At 39.1% G+C, this 22872-nt stretch overlaps 1 protein-coding gene across 1 annotated transcript; it reads right to left on the bottom strand.

The window, feature by feature from the left end:
- Positions 1-12519: 12519 nt before the first annotated feature.
- On the bottom strand, positions 12520-22149 carry BLOC1S5 (biogenesis of lysosomal organelles complex 1 subunit 5). Its single transcript, XM_059852688.1, has 5 exons — positions 22003-22149; positions 20754-20836; positions 18528-18657; positions 16836-16894; positions 12520-14605 (listed from the first exon to the last, which is right to left on the bottom strand). The coding sequence occupies exons 1-5, from the start codon at positions 22115-22117 to the stop codon at positions 14426-14428; spliced, it is 567 nt and encodes a 188-aa protein (XP_059708671.1). The 5' UTR covers positions 22118-22149; the 3' UTR covers positions 12520-14425.
- Between the last annotated feature and the right edge of the window lie 723 nt (positions 22150-22872).

The following is a 22872-nucleotide window of genomic DNA, read 5'->3' as shown; positions in this document are numbered from 1 at the left end:
CATTCAACATGCTGTTTGGTAAGATGAATCTTTTGTCCAAAAAGCCATGTAAATATCAGCGGCAAAGCTGTAATTTAGAACTAGCATTTTGGTGAAGCCTGAGTTTCTCTGATTAGCTAGCAGATGGATATCCTCTCAGAGAGAACTGTAATGCTGTCACAAGCTCAAATTCTGATATAGTTTTTGTAAGAGAATTTGCCTCAGGTGTGCTATATTTTTACTCTTGAGCAAAAGAGTCATCCAGATCAAACACAGAAGCATTGATATGAACAGGTGATCACTATTTTGCAGAATAACACTGGAAAGAAACAGGTTGAAATGTCAAATGTGAACTGCTGTGAGCTCATTTCACAGCACCCTTACTACAGGACCTGACAGCTGCTCCCATGTGAAAAACCCAGCACTTCACCTGAGAAGACCTCAACCATCTCAAGGATGTGTGTGCATTTGTGGACAACACTTACCTTGGGACCTAATTATCCTCAGGGTTTTGTCAGCGTGGCTTTGGCACCTGAAGAAAAGCCTGCTGCATTAGGCTGGTACTAAGAGCAGACCCTTTAAAATAACTGGCTGGCTCTCCCAGAGTGTTCCAGCTGGGCGCCTCTGCCTCCTCCTCCTCCTCCAGCAGGTAAAGCCTGCAATGCCTGTTGGCTCTGGGCTGCAGCCTGCTGTTTATCTGTGGCAGGCAAGCAGCAGCCCCTCTGCTTGCAGAGCTTCAGCCTCTCCCTGTGCTGGTGATAAGTTACTCCTCAAGTCCTTTCTGCCAATTGTTCTTGGCAAAGGGACCAGGGAAGACTTTTGTTGTTGCTGGCTGTTATCTCTGCCTCTGACTCCATTTGGCAGAGGTGCAAATCCATCTCTCTGGTGTGGAAACAAGCTGCTGGACTTTGGATGAGTCAACTCATTAATAAACAAAGAGTTACAAAGGAAGCAGGGATCAGTCTTAACAAAATAAATGCTTTGAAAGTTTGGATGCTAAGGTATTTGTCCTCCCCAGCATGACACTGCTTTATCTTGGGCCCCAGCCTTCCTATCAGAAAATGGGGAAGTTAGTAGTTTATCAAATTTTAATCAGCTTAAATGTTGATGTATTACTTACATAGCATGGAAAGTATTTTCTCTGTTGTTATTGGTGAAAGTGGGTCATTTTTAATTATCAATTTATATCTGTTTCTATACCTTCCCTGCTTTGTGGAATATGCCAGTGCTAACTGGAAAACCTTCCATCACCTACTGGTTACCCTATCTCTGTGAAGGAACCCAAGCCAGCTGCTCTGTGGGAAGCTCAGAACTGAAGTATTAAGTTCTCATGGAATTCTCTACTTTGCTGAACAGAAGTATGCGATCAGATTCAGGAACATGGGACTTGGAGGATGGGGGATGGCAGCTTTTTGGTGGATGGGGTTGATGGGGTTTACTTTTGTGTTAGTTTATTTTTCTTCCAAGGAGAGGATATTTGGATTTTCTCCTTGTCTATAGCCCACTGTTGAACAGGAAAAATTTCATTTGGATGGGGCCTTAGTTTTCGTCCAGCAACACCATTTTAGTGGTAAAAGGAAAGTCTGTCTCAGCTTTCTTGATGCTCTTTATGCCACCCTTAAGGACAGCAACCTTGTGCCAGCACTGGGAACGCTTCAGTTTCTTCATCTGCAAGATGCCCTTCTCTCACCTTCAGAAGCCAGTCTTGATCTCCAGCAGAGAGAGCTGGAGTCAGTCTCCACTGAAGTGCACAACTATTCCAGTGGTACTAAAACAGAGCAAGATAGGTATGTTACACTTCAGAGAAGCTGGAAGCAAAAGGAGCTGTAGGCAAACATGCTGCTGGACTTTTAACTTCACCTAAAGCAAATATGAACACACAGATAGAAAGCTTATTTACAGCAAACTCTTAATAAGCAAGAGCAAGAATGTATTACCAGTTTGGCACAGACTGCATCCACCTTGCCTTTCAATACCTTTGCATGGTTAAATTTATTTGAAAGCCCAGAAATTAATTCTAATGGCATGGATGTATTTGCTTTATAGGGAAAAAAATAAATGGGATTATTTGTATTTTCCTAGCAGAAGCATCTCCTCTCTCTCCCCCAAGTCAATGTGCCATTTAGTTAACCCCCAGGGGACCAATCAAAGCCATGCAGGATCCAATGTCACCCCACCTCCAACAGGGTATTCCCAACCAACTGTGCTGCTCATTCTTCCTGCCCAAAATTCACTGACAAATTTACCACTGAAAATAAACCACATATGACCAGATATGTGCATTCTCCTCCTCAAGAATTTTGTGAAATGCACAAGTGTTTATCTACCCAGGAAAACAGCGAGGTGCACTAGGATGTGGGAATCTTAAAGGAAAAAGAATACATCATACTTCCAGTAAAATGTGAGATTTTTTTGTTCATTCGTTCCTAGAGTTCCCTAAGAGTTAGATAGCCACTGTTACACAATATACATTGTGAAATAAATTGTTTGAAGAACTAAAATACATAGAAAAGACATACCTTAAGACAGGTGTCTGATGAGAGGCCTCCATCTGTGTTAAAAAGTGTTGTGCAAAGGACAGTGCTCAAGAGCTAGGAAAGGTCACAATGAAATTAGGCCAAGAAAGCCAATGGAAAGTTTCCTAAGCAGAGTCCTTTGATGAAGTGTGGACAATTTTCCCAGAAAGTTCACCAACAAAGCAGTTGGTCAATGACAACCTATAGTGTGGACAACAAATCAATTGCTGTTATATAGAATCAATTGTGTTTTAAAAAAACTCAATTTCTCTAATCAGTTGTAACAGTCAAATAGATTCAATCCATTTTCTCTCTACTCTTGGATAATAAAGGAATTTGAATAAATCTATTATTTACTTTGTGCTCTTTACTGTATTAAAAACTTCAGACTCCACACCATGCCTCTAAAACTTTCTCCCTACATACACACCTCTCAAAACTTCATTAGATTTTTGCTATCCTTTTCCCTTTTCAGTCATATTTCTTCTGAGGTGGAGGAGACTGTATTTGGTAGTCCAAGTACATACTATATATCAAGGTTTTACATTATTTTATTTTTAGTACTGTTCTTTATTCTTCTCTTAATACTACCTCATTTCCCATGTATCTCTTTGTTTTTCTGCCAACATGGTGTGATGGAAAGATCACTTCTCTCAGTTCTTCACAGCCACATCTGTGTCCTTTTCCCAGCTGCTTTCAGTGAATTAAAATCCAGTATATACAAATAGTCAATATTGTTCTCTAAATCACATTACACTGCAATAGCAGTATAATGTGATTTAGAGAAGCACTGAAGCAGCTTCATCATCATGTCAGATTGCCTGATCTTTGTTAGGTCCTTCCACATTTCCTTCTCCTCCTTTCTAAATGTGACTGAGTAATTTCTTTGGGGCACGTGTTGATTTTACGATCCCACTGCTTGCGCCTTCCTCCAAATCAAACATTAGAGAGCACCAGCACAAACTTTGGGGGAACTCCACTTAACCTTAATTAAACTCTATGAAAACAACTTGCATCCACCTTTTCCGCTGTAGAGCCTCATACTTTCTACCATAAAGTAAACCAAACTGACCTTTTCATGTTAAAGAGAGAGAAAAAAAAAACAGGAAAAAAGCCTCCCAGGACTACGTAATCCCTGATATAGACTTGTTGAGGAGAAAAGTGGGTAAAAGATAGAAGTTAGAGCTCAGAGGGCATCATTGCTCACTAGGAGGCCAAGCACAAAATAGAAAGGAGAGGAGAGAAATCACAGGAGTGAACCTTTGGGACCCTTGAGGGAGAGTCCCACACCACTCAAGGAGGCCATACAAATGATGGCCACTCTCTTGGTCAGACCAACAACACCTGGCATGGTCAAAGAAGGGACTGGTCATTGCTGAAACATGCACGTCCTCGAGGACCTCATCTCCTGCAAGTCCAAAGGCAGCTGTTGTATCCATTGCCAAGAGTTTATGGGATGCAAAAACCAAGTCATAAAAAAGGAGAAAAAAAAAAAAAGGGAGGGAAGAAATGTGCTAAAACTCTCCAGTCCTCCCAGGTATAATTACAGAAAATAACAACAAAAATAAGGTGGCTCTTGGCACTTTTGGTGTTCCGAGGTGTTTACTGTTTTGAGTCTCGACTGCGGTAACGTGTAGGATGCATAAACTGTGGCGTTGGCCAAGCAGAACGGGCACGCAACCTGCTAATTGGGGAAAGTCTGCCCCAGCATCCGGCCACGGGCTGGCAACACAGCAGCCCCCAGAAAGCCCATTTTCATTTTTTAATAATTATCTTCAACACTGGCTCAAACACCAATCTAAAAATTAAATTGATATCCATTTAATAGGCAAAATCAACGGGTTTTGTTCTGAATAGGCATTAGCTTTCATCCCTTCTCTCCTTATGGCATTTAATAGTAAGCAATAGATAAAAATAATATAACTGCCAATGCCTTATCTATGTAGTGTTTCTGTCTCTACAGTCTGGGTTTTCTCCTTTTCCTTAGTTACACAGAAATTAAAGAGATCTCAAGAGCAAGATATTTTACTTAGCACAAAACACAGCTATTCCACCAGCATATTCAGGAACCACTCCCCACAAAAAAACCCAAAAAAAGCCCTGCAGCTCCCCCTGCTACTACGCTTGGATGCACAGTAAAGTTACCTGTTAGACAGAAACACAATTTGAGACCTTTTCTTTCTCTTCCAATTTTATAGAAAACAAATTTGGAGCCTTCATGACTCAATTACGTGCACACTAAGAAAAGGTGACAATCCTACTTTCTACAGACATTAAAATAATGATATATTCCACTCCCCTCTAATAAATTCCATGGTTTTTTAAAAAATATATCTAATAGATTACCTAAAGTTTCTAGACAACATATTCTAAAATATACTTTGCTTCCAAACAAACTGACACTTGAGTCTTATCTAATCTTTAGCTGTTTATTGCTCAGTTCAATTTCTTCTGATCAAAGGGCTTAGCAAAATATCAGAATAGATATCATAGAATAAGGACTCTTCACTTGCTTCACTCTGCTCTCTGGGCCTGTTTTTTCTCTCCTCCTTTTTCTTCCTTATGACCCCATAATGGAGTGAGGGTCTGATTTTCAGCCCAGGTTTTATCTAATTGCACAGGCCACAAACACTTTGAGTATTAGGTACATACTTCTAATTGTGAAAGGTGGCAACCAAAATAATGTTTCACATTGTAAATTATCTGACCTTTCAGTTAAACATCTGTTAATGGCTTAATGGCCACTAACTGTGTTCCAGGAACAGAAATAATTTATTGCCTTTTACTCCTTTTGTATTACACTGCCAACTCAGCAGTGAGCTGAAGTGAAACCAAAGGGACAGCACTGGTGGAAAGCAGAGCATCAAGTCCTGCAGCAGTCACAACTGTGAGGCCGTGTGAAAAAGGATGGGAGAAGAAGCCTGTAGGGCTCTACCAAAACAATTGTGGAAACTATTAGCTTATCACCTCTTTACTACGAGCAACAGTAGAGAAGGCAAAATGGAAATAAGAAGCTCACCTTCATACGTGCCTGTTTATGCATCCAGGGCATTCAGGTAGGAAAAGAAAGATCTACTTAACAATAAACTAAAATTAACCTCGATTCTTTTTTGGTTCATGTAAAAGCCACTGTGACATTTTGGGTAAAAGACAAAGTACTCTCATGAGATGCCTTCCAACTTTAAATGCTTGGAAAATGTAGTTTTGAGTTGTGATGAACTAATTAAATCTTGATACAGCCAACGGGATCCCATCTTCACTATTTCATAAAACAGAAATAAATAGATAAGTTGAAAGCCTCCAACAATAGATTCAATTTGACAAAGATCTAAATATCACAAGCATGAAAGTTCAGTGGCATGAGAATAGTGATTACATTAATCAGATTTCCTCATCAGGGTTCAGGGTCATTATTTGAAAAAAGGGGCTACTTTGCTTCTGTCCTCAAGAAGTCATGCCTGATTACAAAACCCCCAGATAAATTCTAGCTGCAGTGACATTCATGTGAATTTTGCTAAAGATTTCAGCAGCAGCAAGATTTTGTCCTGTTTTCCCTGGCACAAGCACAGCACAATGTGGAGACATGCAAAGCCCTCTGCTGAGTCCAGGTCTTTCTGGCCAAGCAATCCCTTGTAAATGCTGAATGTGCTTCCAGATGCTGAGCCCAGACAGACTCTGCAGCCTCTGCTGCCGTGCTACAAGTCATCTCTCACAGCCCTGGGGGTGGTAGAGTTCTGTCAAGTCCTCTCAAAGAAATAAGAAAATAAAAACATCTCTAAGGAAGGTTATATGATATCTTTACATTCTCATTAAATCAGAAATATCTCCCTTCTTAAGCAAATTGAATCATTATCTTCACCTTTTAAGAATATTTTCTTAATACTCCATCCAGATGCAAGAATGAGAGTAAATTCAGTTAAGGGCTTCTGGTTTAATACCACTTGGTTTTTGATGTGCATTGACTTGTGATGTGCATCACTTCACAAATTTAATAGTGCAAGGTTCCCTGTGCTGCCTTTCTAAGATTCTTTATTTTGGATCCAAATGCACACTTTTCAGAAGTGTTTTCCATTTGCTTGATTATTAAACATAGAAAGGGAGCTCTTCAATGATCAAGAGCATCAACTCTTTTCCCAGGAGCAGCATTTCATTTTTTTATATGCCAATATAACATCTATCATTCAGTCCAAATTGCAATCCCCTCTAAGACCTACTCAAGCGCAAATTAATGAATAAGCTGAAGATTAACCTGCAAAAGCAATTATTATTATTAAAATCATTAATAAAACAAAACAAAAAGAAGAAGAATAAAATGAACACAGAAAGCAGATGCAGTCATTTCTGAGTGACAGAAACTGGACCAAGATAATGCTGGTAGAAATGACACTGAGATGCATAAGAAAGAGGTGAAAATGCTTTGTCACCACTCATTTTTTTCCTCATATATTTTCCTGGAACAGCACATTTCTGAGACCATGTCACTGGCTTTACTTCACAGAGATAAAATGGGAAAACAATGTCTTTATTGTACTTTCCTATCTCTAAATAAATTGGGTTTGATAACGGTACTTGGCCATCAGGTTCCTGTTCCTGCTATGTGTAATTCATGTGATTGCTAAAGAAAGCTCATTAAGAAAGAAGCCTTTGCCTGTCACTGGACAAAGGAGGATGCAAAAGCACTTCGTTGTTCCTGCTCTGAAGGAAAACAAATTGCCACAGCCAGACCCCCCTCCCAGCAGTGCCAAGCCCATGGTAATTTATTACCTCTGGATGTCTGATTCCAAGCGAAGGAAACTGAAATGTCATACCTTCATTCACAACACCGTCTCATGGAATTATTTTTTCCGGATTCCTGGGAAGTTGAAATATTTGAGAAGAATATCAGGAACTGTTGTTTTAGCCTGTTTGGTGAGTAGATAATTGCCTTCCAACTCTATTCTTTCAGGAAATGATGTGAGTGTTGCATTGTTCCTAGACGGGGGCAGCAATGTTTTTTAACAAGACACACACACATATATTTTTAAAAGAAACAAAACACAATAAAAACTTGCAGTCTAAGCCACTGTACTGAACCAGACTTTCTGAATCTGGCAGAGATAAGGGGTTGGCCCAGACAACATGTCCACATTTCACATAACTCAGAGCATTCTTTAGAAGGGATGTAAGCAACACTTTTTGTTGAAGTACAAAAAAAAAGAGAAATTTCAAACAAAACCTTTTATGATGTGAGAGTAAAAAGCTCATTATGTTAAGTGATATCAAGCATGACCAGAAAAGACCCTAGGGAGAAATTACGCTTTCTTTATTGGATTCTGTGGGACAAACCAGCCTGGGAACTTGAAAGCAGAAGGAAGGTGCACGTGGAAATCACATCATATATGGAGAATAATTCCTTACCGTGTGAAAATTATTTGGAAATAGTTTTCAGCTAAAGTTTCTCTTTCTGGCAGCGTTTTCAAAGGGAGCACACTGAGGCAACGACCTACAGTAGCACTGACACAATGGCTGCTGGATAACCTCCTCACAGAGGTATGTGGTCTTAGTCCAGTTACGTGTCAACAGGGAAAATATAACGAGGACTGAAACTTGTAAGAACAAGGGCTCAGTTTGAGCCTCTCTTTATTTTGACTAAAGATAATGGCGAAAATTTAACACAGGTAAACTTCAAAAGAGAAAAAGAAAAGGTAACACAGTTAAATTGTCACTGTTTTTCAATTTCAATGTAATTTTTGATTGAAGTAAAAGTGGGCCTGGAAAGGATGTACTATTTCTTTTAAGGAAGAGGGGTTTAAGGACTAAGGAACAGCATGCAGGAACTCTGCTAGGGCTTTCCATGCTCCAGATTGACCACCACACTTTTCTTGAGGACTTGCACCCTGTAAAAACAAACTGAAGGGAGATTTTTGCATTTAGTGACCGTGTGCTGATGGTGACCATCTCAGTGACAAATACAAACTGTACAACAACCTGATGTAGTGGGCTGCATCATCCATTTCCTCCCCACCTCAACATCTGGCTAAGAAACAAAAGTCAATAGTTAGACAACTTTATCACTTAATATTCTATCTATCTGTTTGTGGATGTTTTAAAGGAAGTAGCATTTGCTATATCATCTGCAAGTCACAGCTGCAAGAAAGTTTCAAAACCCAATGCATCCTGGTCACCCCAAATTCGTTATTTTTTAGTACATGTGTATATATTTTGAGATTTGGTGGTTTGGTTTTTTGAGTCTTTTTAGAACCAGAGATGGTAGCCAGTGATTAGGCCCACTTGTCCTGAATACATGGGAACACAAAAAAGTGTTAAATAAAATGGGAGGAAGGTGGTGTCCTACACTAGGTATCTGTGCAGTTTTGTATTCTGTACAAGGTACTCCAGACAACAAAGTCATCACATTGGCTGATAAAATGAGCATCTCTAAACTTCCTCAAGACACAAATATTACAATCCTGTTAGCTTCAAGTACTTTGTGATTCCAGAAAATGTTTCCACTCTGGCAAAGTATTGCAGGCTGCTCATTCTAAAAAAAAAAAAAAAAATTGAATCCTTGGGACTTTGAGAGCTTGATAGTTAACTCCTTATTAGGATTCCAAAAGCTAATTTGTTGTTTGAAACTAAGCTGCTACCTAGGCCTACTACTGTTATTCTGCTTTACAATGTTGAACATTCATTGTTTAGTAAATAAACAATGCTCAATTTTCTTTCAAATCAGTGCATTGGAAGGATGCACAGTATTTCCTATTTATGTAATTCAGCTTAGAAGGTTTCTAGTTGACATAGTAAATATTGGAACATATTTAGAGCCATCTGGAGAGGGGATTTTCAGGAACCGGAATTTATTTAATGAGGGCTAAAAACATCTGGAAAGGACAAACTTGTGTCCACTCATAAAGGACTTCCTATGACCTCAAGCAATGCTGAACTAAATTTCCCAGGGCTAAAGCTGCTGAAAAGTGCTGTGCATATTCTAGAGCATGTCGTAGTAAGAGGCACTTTTGCATATCCTGGTTGGGGAATGCACTGACAAGGGACCACCCCACAAGCCTTCCAAATTAAGATGGCAAATTTATTTCACAATTAATTTAAAGACAAGTAAAAATGCTTATCCAGTTCCTGCAACATTTCCTGCAGCAAGAACAAAGGTTTGGGTTTTTTTTCCAGATTAAAGAATATTGGCACCATATGTCATAAAATGCTGGAAAAATTTATAGAGTATGTCCATCTCAAAATGTTAGTAATGAGTACCAAGCAAAAGCCATAAACAGTGCTTTGGTTCCCACTAAATTTCATTACATCACATTTAATGCAAACAAACAAACAAACAAAAATGTATATATATATACATTCTCAATTGCAGGTCTCCTTGTATCCACCCAGTGAGTCATTAATGGGGAAGACTGAGGAAATGCAAGGTTTTATTTTAAATTAGAGTTTTAACATACAGTATTGTCCACCCTTCAGTACAGTTGTCTCAAAAGCTCATCTTGAAAGGATTGTCTTTTTCTTCACCATCTAAGAAATGATGTTAAATAAAAATCTGAACAATTAATGTTCTGATTTGGCCCAGACTAAGCATAGAAGGTGGCAGACTGAAACTTAGCTGGATAGCTCTACATGATTTCTAGTTAGGAAGTACAAGCCTGAGCCCAGATATTCAAAGCTACAGTTTCACACCCTAGCAGGACTTCTGCAAGGTTTTCTTCTTTCTAATGCTCACAATTGTCTTGAGTAAATTTGTTCTTACTTTGCTCATTGCTTATATATCAAAGTACCAAGGTACTGCATGTAAAACTGTACACTCTGCAGAACTGGAAGGAACAAGGATATGGAATAATGTATTTTTACAGGATTTCTTTCAACCCCTAGAAAACTCCCCTTGTTAATTGCTTCAAAAGAGACTCTGATGCTTTTGACTTCTGCCTTTTAAGTGTCTACATTATTTGGATTTTTTGAACAATCTTTGACTATTAAACTATTTATGAAAGTTGTGGTAATCATTAACATCCTATTACAGCTGCTGCAATTCCATCTTCCTGCAAATTCTCCTGCACCTTGACACACAGACCAGAATCTTAGCCAAGAGCACTGGGCATATTGCATCTTTAATACTTTGAGAAGTACATTTCATTATAAGCAATTAAAATAACTGGTCTGTTTTAAAAATGTGTGGAACAGAAATTTGGTTCAAAAATTTTATTTGAGGAAGATCCCATTTCCTTTTTATGGCACAACCTCCTTCAATAAGATTAAATTTTTGCATCAAATCTTCAGAAAACCTGATCCACTAAAACCAACAGTAGTGTTAGAATGCAGCTCTTCAAAGTTTTAATGTCCAACATTTGAGTCTGAGATTATAATAAATTTTAATTAGAATGCAAAAGAACTGCAGACAACATTGTTCACATCATCACATGTTACATAAATAACTTTAAGAGTGTCCTAATGGAGCAAATGCCACTGGTAAGTAGTGTCACTTTATATTATAAAGTATGCGGCTTCATCCATCAAATGTCTTTTACTTACACAGAACGCTGTGTGAGTTACTGTGTTACAACTGAACATTGTAAAGCGTTTATGGGTCATACCTCGTATAAACCAGGCTTCCTCGTGCTCCTTCTCCAGACTACACTGACACCTGCTGGGGAACTTCTGTCAACCTCAGAATCCACACCCTTGAGACTGCATTGTCAGCATTTTTCAACTAAGCAGTGAGCTGATTCAATTTACTGCCTGACTATGCCATGCATCTGTTGTATAGTTTGACTTCTGGAAGAAAACCCACAATTATTGAGGAAAGATCTAACAAGCCATAAATTATCAGAGATGATGTGATGTTCCTGTTGCAATGATTACCTTTTCTTTAAAATGTATTACCTAGGAATCTTGCAAAGAAGCAGAGGAAGAATATACAAATCTGCACCCTCCCTCATTCCTAGGAATGAAACAATGTGGTAGGCCTTAGATATAAAACATTCCAAGAAGAACAGCATTTAGGTTCATTGTTAACATAAGGCAGTTAAAAAAACTCTCAAACCCTTAAATACCTCTTCATTTCTTCAATTTGTTATTGCTCCTAAATACAGCAGGGGCAGATTTCATACAGCAGTTCCAAGGAAGACACCAGCTTCTTGCTATGTGTTTGTTAGAACAGAAAGACAAAGAAAATATTCCAGTGGTTACATGATACCCAACCCCACTTTCAGTTCCAAAGAACATTTCAGCAAAATAAGCAGCACTAATAGTTAAACAAAAAGTTATACACATAGTCTGGTACAAAAAGGATTGCAAAACTCACCTTTCATACTAGCAGTTAACTTAATATTGAGGACCTTTTTCAACTCCTTCATTGGAATCCAATGCAAACTTCTATCAGGTTTAAGAAGGACTAAATAAATTGTCAATATTTTTAAAGCTATGGAAATCAGTCATGTAAAATTGCAAGTATAAGGTGAAACACTTCCTTCACGTTCCAATGGCACAAAACCAACTATTAAACTATTGATTTTTCTATCTCCCAAATAGCTGAGACCATGAATAACAAAGTCTGGAATTTTGCAAAGAAAGTTGCACTGTGAAGAACTATTGTGTTCAGACAGACCACAGTCCCACTTTGATAAAAAAAAATCTGAAGACAGAAATCTTTATCAGTCAGACATACTGAGATAATATTGGACACATCAGGTATTGGTTGAGATTTTTTTAAGCATTTGGACAGAAAAAAAGGTGTTCCTACAAATGTTGAAAAGCTGCTTTGAAGATGATTAAACTTTTCCAAGCACCTACAGCATATCATGCAAAAAAAAGGAGAAAGTTACTAAATGAAATTATTTCAGGAACAGATATTTTTCATTTAGTCCCCACAATGAATAACATTGACCAAGAGGTAGACAGATTTTCAAGAAGTGTGTTTTCAAATGATCTCCAGCTAAAAGATTCTTCAGCATAAAACATTCTGAAAGAGCAACACATTTTCAGTGTTAGTACTTATTAAGCTTTCAAAACAATCAGGAACACAAATCCCAGGTTTTGGAAATACCACTTTATTTTCCAGTGAATATCCAAATGTAACACTTGTATCATTGCTTATGAACCATCAAATTGATGAAATACCAAAACCTACAGCTCCAGTGCACAGTTAATTAGATATCTAAATCTTAATAAAAATTATCAGTGCAAAAATAAAAATTAATTCATTATGCAATTATATGCATTTTGTTACAAAGATATTTGGGCTTTGAGCACATATACATCAAATAATCTGGTAAGAGAAGCCACTTCCAGTCTGTGCTCCAAACAAAACTATTCCACACCCAATTCTAAAGACAGGCAAGAACTAAGTTTTTCTTTTTAAATGAAAAGTCTGAGCTTAGTTACAACATTCATCATGGGTACACAAGCTGAGAAATGTTCCAGAAGTCACTCTCTATTCAGATAGGAGTTGTTCAAAAAAGAGGCTTTCCTATTTTTCATGTGTGGGATCCTTTTGAGACATCTATGTTTTTTCCATTCAGAACAGAGAATTAACAACATTCCAGAGCGCCCCAGTGTTGGCAAATCCTCTTTTCAGTCCAGATACACAATGATGATTGATGAAGCTGTTGGGCCCACGGTAGCAGGCAGAGCAGCTTGGCAGGAATTCAGTGTTATTGAAAGAAATCTCAAATACTTATTCCATCTCCTCTACTAACTTTAATCACACTATCAACATGCTGCCAGGAATGGAGCCTTGAAACCAAGCCATAAACCAACACAAGCAACCCTTGTTGGTATATTACTGCTGCAATACAGGTAAAGTGTAAATTCTGTTTATTTTTACCTGTTTCCATTCTACATTGGACACCAGCTAAATTATGGAAAGATATTTCCTGCACTAACGGTTAGCTTGCAGCAAATTTCATTAAGGTACTACGTCTCATTTTCCTTGGTTAATGAACTGATTGAGTTAACTTCAGTTACACTGCTGGTAACTGCAAGTTTGGGCTAGAGGAAAGCAGTGCGGGAGCGTATTTCACACATGCTGTAAAAGCTGGTAAGAAAGCAGATCAGTACTACAGGCATTTACCCACTAATCTGCACATTTGTTATGCTGATAAAGAAACAAAAATCTTACCTCAATTGCTTCATAAAGTTCTGACAAGCGTATCCTAAGTAAACCAACAGCATGCCAAATATTTAAGGTAAAACTGTACTAGCTACAAAGCTAATACAAAGACTGATATGCTTCTCATGATCACTTTTTTAGCTTGTTTTGGCTTTGCTTAGAAGAGTAAAAGAGATGCCTGAGACATTTACAGGGAGAAAAAAAAAGGAATTGTTGACCAAGCTTACCTTACAATTTTTATGTTAACAAAAATCATTGAAATTGCAACTCTAATTCATAATACTGAACATACAACCCAAAAGTTTAAATTCCAATTGGATTTAAAACTCTGTTGAGATCTTTCACTGGTTAATCTTCAAAGTAAAATATTCCATAAGACAAGTTTATTTTCTTGAAATCTACAAGCAGAATAGAGTTTTCCCAGTGAATTCTCAGGTAACTACGGCTGGAATCTATTAACCTACTTTTTGGGAAAGGGCTGTGGCTGCACACCAGGATAGTTGATATTACATTAGTCTCTGTTTTCCCAAAAGATATGATACTCTGCCGATGGGAGAGAACTCCAGTTTGCAACTCCCTGAGCTTGATGTAGTCACACAATTTTCAGTTCCAGCTTCCAACAAACAAAGAAATACTGGCATTCCACCTGCCCTGAACCAAAAAAGCATAGATAGGCACTTAAGTTGAAAGTATGCAAACCTTTTCTTCCTGTACCAAGCCTGTAGAGGAAATTCTCCTTTTTTCTATCAGCTTCAGCTTTCCAAAAGAACCTCAATTTAAGTCAGAAGCAACTGAGCATGGCACAAATCCAGCATTATTGAAAAGGGTCTTAAAAAGAAGCGTATTTGGCCAGTTCCTTCTCCATCTCAGAATACTGCTCTTTGAGGCGCTCCATAGCTTTCCTGTGCTCTTCGTCCACCTCCGCACGTTTCTTCTGCTGTTCTTTCATGAACTCCTCCCAGTGGGCAATGCACTTCTCCTCACGGGCCATCACCTTGTCTGCCTGAAGCTGACAGGAGGAAAATAGGAAGCTTTTAACAACCATTTCCATAGTAAAACAGGAGGGTTAATGAGAGCTACACAATGTTAAAGTATCTGGAAACTAGCATGAAAACATATGGAAAGGGGAAACTAAAAAGAAAACATTTATTTTTGTTTGGCCAATCCAAAATAGTGCAACACTATTAATGTGATTGTATTAGCAATGATGCTATTTCTATAAAATATGATAACAGCAATATTAAATGTTTTGAAACTGGCAGCTAGTGTTTCTGTTTTAGCCAGCTAGCTCTCACTGTGATTAATGTCTTCCTTTATAAATAAGTTATTTTTCCTCTTATATTTTCCTACTGCTTGGCTTCTGCTAAGTCTAATTCTATTCACTATCTTATCTTGAAAAAAAAGAAAAGTCTAGATATCCGGAAAAAGAGATCATACACACATCCAATGCACATGACAAAACACAATGTAATTCTGTGGATTGCTTACAAGCTGTATTGACAATCTGGCCCCCTTATACTACAAGTGCAGAAGCCAAAATAAACCTAGGCTGTTGTTCTTCCATTTGCTCCATCTCGTAGCAAAACAGAGGATTAATGGTACTTTTTTTAGCCTCTCTCCTTTTCGGTGTATCAGGAATGACTGTTTCTTATGTGTGGCATTTTTGTCAACTAAAGGCACTGGGAACCCATTTATGTATCCTTAAACACTCTCTGCTGTTCTTCAAGATCACACAGCACAGGCTACAAACAATACTTTTTTTCAGTGCAGCTTTTGATACACTTAACATTATACCAAGATCCATTTTGTTTGCACCCAATACAGTAACATCTCCTGACGAGAAACACAAGTGCACACTAAGTTTGACAGGTACACTACATTGTTTTCAACAGGTTTTGAAACATCGAAATTTTGAAACATTTGAAACTTTTTGACACAATTACACACCACCTACCCAAACCTAACACCACTTTCTGCCAAAATCTCATTATTTTTTCAGAACACATTATTTCAGAAAAGTAAGAAAAAGTTATTTCTCCTCAAGTGGCTGCGCTACAATGACAACATTTAGCTATATATTTTAAAAAGCTACCTACATGTTACTACACCCATTTGGAAAGTTTCAAGCCAGAGAGTTGTACTATGCAAACTTTAAGAAATGCTACAAATCCTGGATACCTGTAACTACTCTTCCACTACATATTAAAAGAAAAAAAAAAAAAGAGTGGAAACATCCAGCCAATATTTTTAAAAAAGAACAGTCACCATTCTTACTAAGTGACTGTTCATTTTCTAAGTTATAAATTTCTTATTAAAGTTTTACTTTGAACAAACAGGAGCAGAACTGTAAGCATTTACTACCTCTCTATGAGTATCTACTCTAGTGTCAGACACAAGCAAACTCTGTCAGTGCTCAGACGTGTGCTGTTTGCCCAGTACCAGTATTCAATTGCAACTGGACTGCCCATCTTCATCAGTTGCAAAAAAGGAAAGAAAAACATGACTATCAGCTTACATCCATGAATGCACAGCCTGTTTTGCTTGATGGCCATGGAAATGTCGTTGGTTTTTCCTGAACTAAATTATAATCAACAGCATTTTGCAAGTAAAGAGATAACACAGGAATACAATAAAGAAGTAGGATTGGGAATACATGAAACTAGTTTCACATATAATTTTCCAGGTTTTAGATTCAGAGCACATGTATTTCAAATAAGCAAAGTGTAGCCAACTGAAAAGGTTCCAATGATTCGCATGTTCCTATAATATACCTCTTCATTAAATAACCCATCCACAAGTGAAAAAAAACACTTCCTTTTCAACAAGCAATACATATAATATGGTCAATGTTCTCAGCTAACTAGGAAAGATTTACATTTCCATTCTGGTAGGTTAGTAGATGTTTTTTGTTCCACAGAAAATAAGTTTTTTATATTTAAGCTTTCCCTGTATGTGACAAATGTTATAGTCTGAGCTAGGAGGAAAAATAAAGCAAAGGAAATAAAAAAAATAGTTTCCATGTATCAGGAGATTGTAGAAAGAGTTAGCTAGATCCACTAACTTTGCAGTGAGCATTTTATAAGTGCAGAAATCAACCCAAGAGAAGTTTTACTGCCAGTATATAAGGTATAGAAAAATATGTTTTTAAGTTTTGCTGTACTGAAGGCAGACAAACTTGCTGTGAAGCACAAGACTCTTCGATCACAAAACAAAAATCTATCCATCCACCCATCCTTTACCTTTCTTGCTTCACACTCTCTCTCTTGGAGTCTATGGATCATAGCGTTGGCAGCTTGCACTGAAACAACAAATTGCAGTAGATCAGCCTGCTGTTGGAAATCAAAGAAACTTGCCAGAAAAGGATTTAGAAGATTTAGGCTGTTGCAAGGTGAAGATTATATTCCACTGCGTCACTTAACTCTGCCAAGAGTCACCTGTACTTGTGAGAATGCTCTACACTTATAACTTTAACACTTATAAAAGTAAGCAGGCTTATTGCAGAGTTCAACCTTTGTGTGTTCTAGAAGCCAAAAGCAGAAAGGCAGTGAGGTCATCTTGTGCCCACACACTTAGTGTTGCTGATGAGCTGGAGTGCACAACTCAGCACCTCAGAAGACATCAAAAACCACTCTCAAGTCAGCAAGTAGAAACAGGTGATCAAACTCTAACTCTTAAGTTAGTTGAGGTTTTTTTTTTTTTTAATTTTTTCCCCATCAGCTGCGTACAGACTCCACATGTACATCTTTATGCTCTTTAACATCTTTATGAGTCCATCTCTTCTCTCCCAGAGACTAAGCCTGGAAAATTGTCAATGGAAATAGGAATTGCATTCCTATGCACTTCCCCCCCCACTCCGCAAAACTTATTTAACACAGAATTAAATACACTAATTTCCCAAGCAGCAACTGGATGCAGTCCTGGACAACTGGCTCAAGCTGCTGCTGCTCCAGAGGTCCCTTCCCACTTCAACCATTCTGAGATTCCATTACTGAAGATGTACTGCACAGCTGGCCATGAGAAAGTCAGGGAGCAGCATCGAAGGTTCATCCCAGTTAGATGGTATTAGGATGCCTTGTTTGCATGACTAAATTTTAAGTTTCAATGTTTTCCTGCAATCCTTTTGCTGTGGAAAGCACCATCTAGCATTTGCTATTCTGCATATGCCAGACGCCCTATAAATAATTTATAGGAAATTAAATGCTTATACAACATGCCACACAAATTGTAACAAAACCTACAGTGGCATGTTTCAACTGCATAAATTTGGCAACTAAAGCTGTGTACCCACACTCTCTTAGAATGTCTTTTGAAGAAGCCATGCTGCTAAATGAGTAAGGGAAAAAAGCGCATTTAAAAACTAGTACAAATTTCAAACATTCTTCTAAAATCCAAGCAGTAAAGAAATATGTTAATAAGGATGAAACTAAGATTAGTATGCAATTATTATTACTTCCCAATTTGTGACTGAATAATAATAATAAATTTTATAGCTATACAGCAGAAAGTTTTGGTTTAAGGGAATTAAGGGAGACAGTATTATGCACTCCTGTGGGAAAATTAAGAAACTTGAAGTTCACATCACAACAATGATTGCAACAAACCGGGAAACTGAAATTTTGTCCATGGCTTTAGTCAACGTGGAACACTGTTTCCAAGTGAATAGGAAAAGAATGAGCTGAAACAGCTTTTACTTAAACCCACAAAAAACTCTAAAGTAACTTTAACAAGAGCTGATTGGCTGGACTACTACGAATCAAAAAACATCCCTGTTGTTTCCTTTTCAAAGTTGCACAGAAGTGAGAACACAGCACATAAAGAACAGAAAATTACATAAGAGTGGTAATTTTTTAACAGAACATATTTTGAATCCAAACTACTTAAATTACTCCTCAAAATGATGCATCGAGAGCAATTAGAAGCAACCTGCTTACATCTCTTGAAGGTTTCACTCAAATTGTCTTGCATTGCCTGCTCACACTTTGGAAGAACACGTTCATTTGCTTCAAAGATCGTATTTTTGAGATTTTCAAGTACTCGCAGCTCTCGGAGGCCACGTTTTTCCTGGCACAAAAATGAAAGAGAGTGAGTGGCTAGCAAGGAATTTCACTTCACAAATTAGAGATGATTTCCCAGCTTTATCTCAAAGACTAGACCATTGTCTACTGAAGTGTTACTCTACTTATTTAACAACATAGATAAAATTGTCAAAAAAAGAGAGCAATGTTCCATTCTTCACATTAAAATACAAAAATCCTCTGAATGACTCCTCTGGCCCTTGTGAGAAAAGACAGTATTAACTATTTACACACTGTGGGGAAAAATGTCCTGTTTTGTACAGATAATTTACAGCATCTCTAAAACAACAGAAAGCAACAGAGCTTGAAAGCATTTAATTTTTATAACTTGGTTGGTTACTGAGAAATAACATAGTAGTGATTCTGCTTGCTTGATGTCTGACCCTGCACATTTAGTATGGCAGGAGATGAAAACAAAGCAAGTAAAATTGTTTAAACTGAAGTAAAGCAATGAAGTTGACTAAAAATAATATAACATAGCTGACTAAAGAGACAGCTCTTCTAGATCACTGCTCATCATGATTAATTATAAGTACAGCAAGATCTCATTTTATTGTCTAAATTTACAAAATAATCTATTTTTCTGAAGCCACAGCACTATTCCCACTCTGAATTTCACCAGAATTTTACTTTGGAAAAAAACTCTACCTAAACAAAAAATACCCTATCACATGAAATGGGAAAGGGATCACCACACCCATTTTAAAAATTCAGAAAAGGAGCACAGGCAAGCAAAACTCCTTAATTAAACAGGTTTCAGATTACCTGAATGCAAATCTCCATTCCTTGCACACTAGGTGCTAATCATTGAAAAAACAAGCACATATCTCAAAGGTAGAAACAAGTGGAATTTTTGGGTGCCAGTGGTCCTAACCCCACTTAAAAGAAATTCTGAATTGCAAAAATTTAAATAATCCCCTACTTTGCTATTTTTCCCCCTATAAAACAGTAACTAAATTTCAAAAAAAAGATCTAAGAATATATTAAATTTGTCTAAGAAACAGAACAAGACTTCAGGTGAAACGAGACAAATACATGAATTATCAACCTAAAGATACAAATTCTAATTTTGTCCATGTGTTTAATATTTTCCTTCCTACAGAATGACATTTAAAACTACTTACTGTATCCTATAGCTTGCTTAGGGAAAGCAGAGAAAAGAAATAACTTGGGACTCTCAAGCCCATATGATACAGATCTGATGAGAGTTTATTTCATATCCATGTTTTGCTAAACCAGCAGAGACAAAACTGACCTGCTTGAAACATAAGCTGCAATCTAGGTTGTGGGGGGTGAGGGGGAAAGACATTTTAATATCATTCAAACCAGGTCTGAATACTGGAACTTTGAGGTGTAGCTGCATTTTCAGCTACATTTTTAAATTCCACATTCTGTAAGAAAGAAAATCTAGAGAGAAACAGCCTTTTGCTGGCAGAGGATTCAAATTTTCTAAACTTTTGCTGCCATCTTGTGGAAACCAAATTATACTTTCCAGGCAAAGCTGTACATAAACACTTCTACACATTCAGTACTTTAGCCTTATTTGCAGCCAATCAAATAACAGTTATTCCATTTTTAATGATTTTATTGTTTTGCACAAAGTGTTCCTCTTCTCTTCCAGTAGTATAAATTTCTCTTGTGTAATGAAATTAAAAAAAAAACCCAACCAAAAAACAAACAAAAAACCATCCCTGTGCTAGCTGAATCCAGCTGAGGCATAAAGTAGCTTCTCAAAGAGATGTAAACCCACACTGGCCAATTTTCCTTGAACCAACTGGATTTCTCTAAGATGTTAGGACTACATTATTCTCCAACATCAATATTCTTGCCAGTCTTCTGCAGGAAAAAAAAAAAACAACCAAAAAAGCACATGTTCTTTTCAAAAGTTTTAAAAGAAAAAGACCTAAATTACTGCCTTGCTTGTTTGCTAAAGATGAAGACATATATTACAGGTGTGTTATTTTTGGAAAAAAAAATCCATGTCAAACCCTTTTGAAAAAAGTTATGTACCCACTATGATATCTAAAAAGATGCTAAAGCTGTTCAAACCCTGCCAGCATCCAATAAGATACAAATACTTACCTCAAATTCTTTAACAAAGTAACGTATTTCTCCCTGAATTACTGGTCGGTGATCCAGCAGTCTTGAATAGACTTCCCCAACATCTAGAAGATGAATAAAAGACAGAATTTTAGTTTTTCTCTCACTCTCACACCAGGTGAAACAACACAGGCAGCACACTGTACCTCAGGGTGAGGAAGGACTATTGCTCACCAAGTACATACAAAAGAGCACCAGAACAGAATTTGTAGGGTAACCTATGTATCCAGCGAACCGCCCGCTTAGATAAAACACAACAAACCAGATTGCAAAGACACATTTCACTATTCCAGATGCCAAAGACACCTTTCTGTGAAGGTGAACGCCCTCCTCTGCAGCTCAGCACCCTTTGTCTCAATCCTCTTTCTCTTCAGTACAGATTCCATATCTGATTTTTAGTGCTGGTAAAAGACCAGAGAGCTTAACAGAGATCCACAGAGTAAGTGTGGGAGTCTTCTGCAGCAAAAGACAGGAGGAATCCTCACTACAAAGAAAAACTGTCAGCATTTTCTTGTATTCTAGGGCCAGACTTGAAATTGCGTGTTGGAAAAGAGTACTTTCTACTTAAATATATGTCACAAAGAAAAAGCCTGCTAAATTGAAAAGCAGTCTGAGAGCATGGCAAATACTGTTTCAAGAAATATACAATGTAGTCCCAGAAAAAGACTTTAAGATGGCACTGCCATCTAAAGGATGCGTCCTCCTGCCCCATCTGATGGACCTGTCCTGGGGCTCTACTGTATCCACCTGCGTTTGTTCAACACCCTGAATCCCAGCACGTTCAAACCGGTGCAGATTATTTAGCAATTTGGGATTCTACTGCAGTAAATAATGCATGGGCTGAGCCACTGCCCAGTCCGAACGGTTCTGAGCGCGGATTAACCACGACAAAACTTGGGTGAACAAGGCCAAAAGTAAGAACTTCCCAGCAAACTCCATGCCCGTGGCAAGTGCCTCGGTGGCCGAAAAAAAGCCACAGAGACACCCAGGTTTCCAGTTCTGAGAGACGAGAGCCAGCTAAGGCTCCCAGGTGTCCAACTTTAAACCTCAGCACACGCCGCCGCACCTCGGAGGGCTGGAGGGCGCTGGGATCCCGGAGACAGCGGGACGCTCCTGGGAGGTCCCGGCACACTGCGGCCGCTCCCGGGCCCCTGGGCCGTCTCTCCGCCGCTGCCGCGGGGTCACACAGCGGGCTCGGCACCTCCGGGGGTCCGCACCTCTCCCTCCTTACCCTTTATGATGGGCTGGATCGGGGAGCCGGCGGCCGGAGAGTCCCGTCTCCTGTCGGCGAGCGGCGGGGCTGCCGCGCCGCCGCGGCCGGGGGACGCGGGGCTGGCCCCGCTCATGGCGCTCGGCGGCCCCCGGGCAGCGCAGCCCGGGCCGGCCCGGTCCAGCCCTGGCCCTGGCCCTGGCCCTGGCCCTGGCCCTAGCCCGGCCTCCCTCCCGCAGCGCTTCCGCCGGGCCCGCTGCCGCGCCGTGAGCTCATCGCGGCGCGCCGGCCGCGGCGGCCGGAACCGCCCCCAAGGAGCCCCGAGCGCTCCCGAACCTGCGGGCCTGGGGGCGGCTCCTGTCGGGGAGAGACGGGCTCGGGTCCGGAGAAGGGGATGGAGGGCATGGCCTTGTGAGGGGCGGCTTGAGGGAGCTGCGGGTGTTTGGCGTGAGGCAGAGGAGGCTCAGGAGAGACCTTCCTGCTCTCCACAAACGCCTGAAAGGAGGGTGTAGCCAGGTGGGGTCGGTCGCTTCTCTCAGGTAATCCGTGACAGGACAGGACATGGCCTCAAGGTGTGTCTGGGGATGTTCAGGTTGGACATCAGGAGGAATTTCTCCACAGCAAGGGTGGTTAGACACTACAATGGGCTGCCTCGGGAGGTGTTGGGAGTCACCATACCTGGAGGTGTTTAAGGAAAGACTGGACGAGGGGTGCTTGGTCTAGTTGACGTGGTGGTGTTTAGTCATAGGTAGGATTCGATGATCTCAGAGGTTTTTCGCAACCTAAATGATTCTCAGATTCAGTAATTATAGTAAGAGGCATACATTAACTCAGTTTGCTTCTAGGTGCAGTAAACATGAATAACAACTGCTGGACACAGGCTACAAATAA

Source organism: Haemorhous mexicanus, chromosome 1, assembly GCF_027477595.1.
Source record: "Haemorhous mexicanus isolate bHaeMex1 chromosome 1, bHaeMex1.pri, whole genome shotgun sequence".
NCBI lineage: Eukaryota > Metazoa > Chordata > Aves > Passeriformes > Fringillidae > Haemorhous > Haemorhous mexicanus.
The sequence above is the reverse complement of the archived record's forward strand: the minus strand, read 5'-3'. Positions and strand labels throughout refer to the sequence as shown.

Excerpts from the sequence above, each read along its gene's own strand:
- BLOC1S5 (XM_059852688.1), bottom strand. The coding sequence starts at position 22,117 with ATGAGCGGGGCCAGCCCCGCGTCCCCCGGCCGCGGCGGCGCGGCAGCC. Across the intron at positions 16,895-18,527 it reads GAGTGAAACCTTCAAGAGAT|TGCAAGCTGCCAACGCTATG; the intron begins GTAAGCAGGTTG and ends TTGTTGTTTCAG. Across the intron at positions 14,606-16,835 it reads GAGAGTGTGAAGCAAGAAAG|CTTCAGGCAGACAAGGTGAT; the intron begins GTAAAGGATGGG and ends TCCTCCTGTCAG.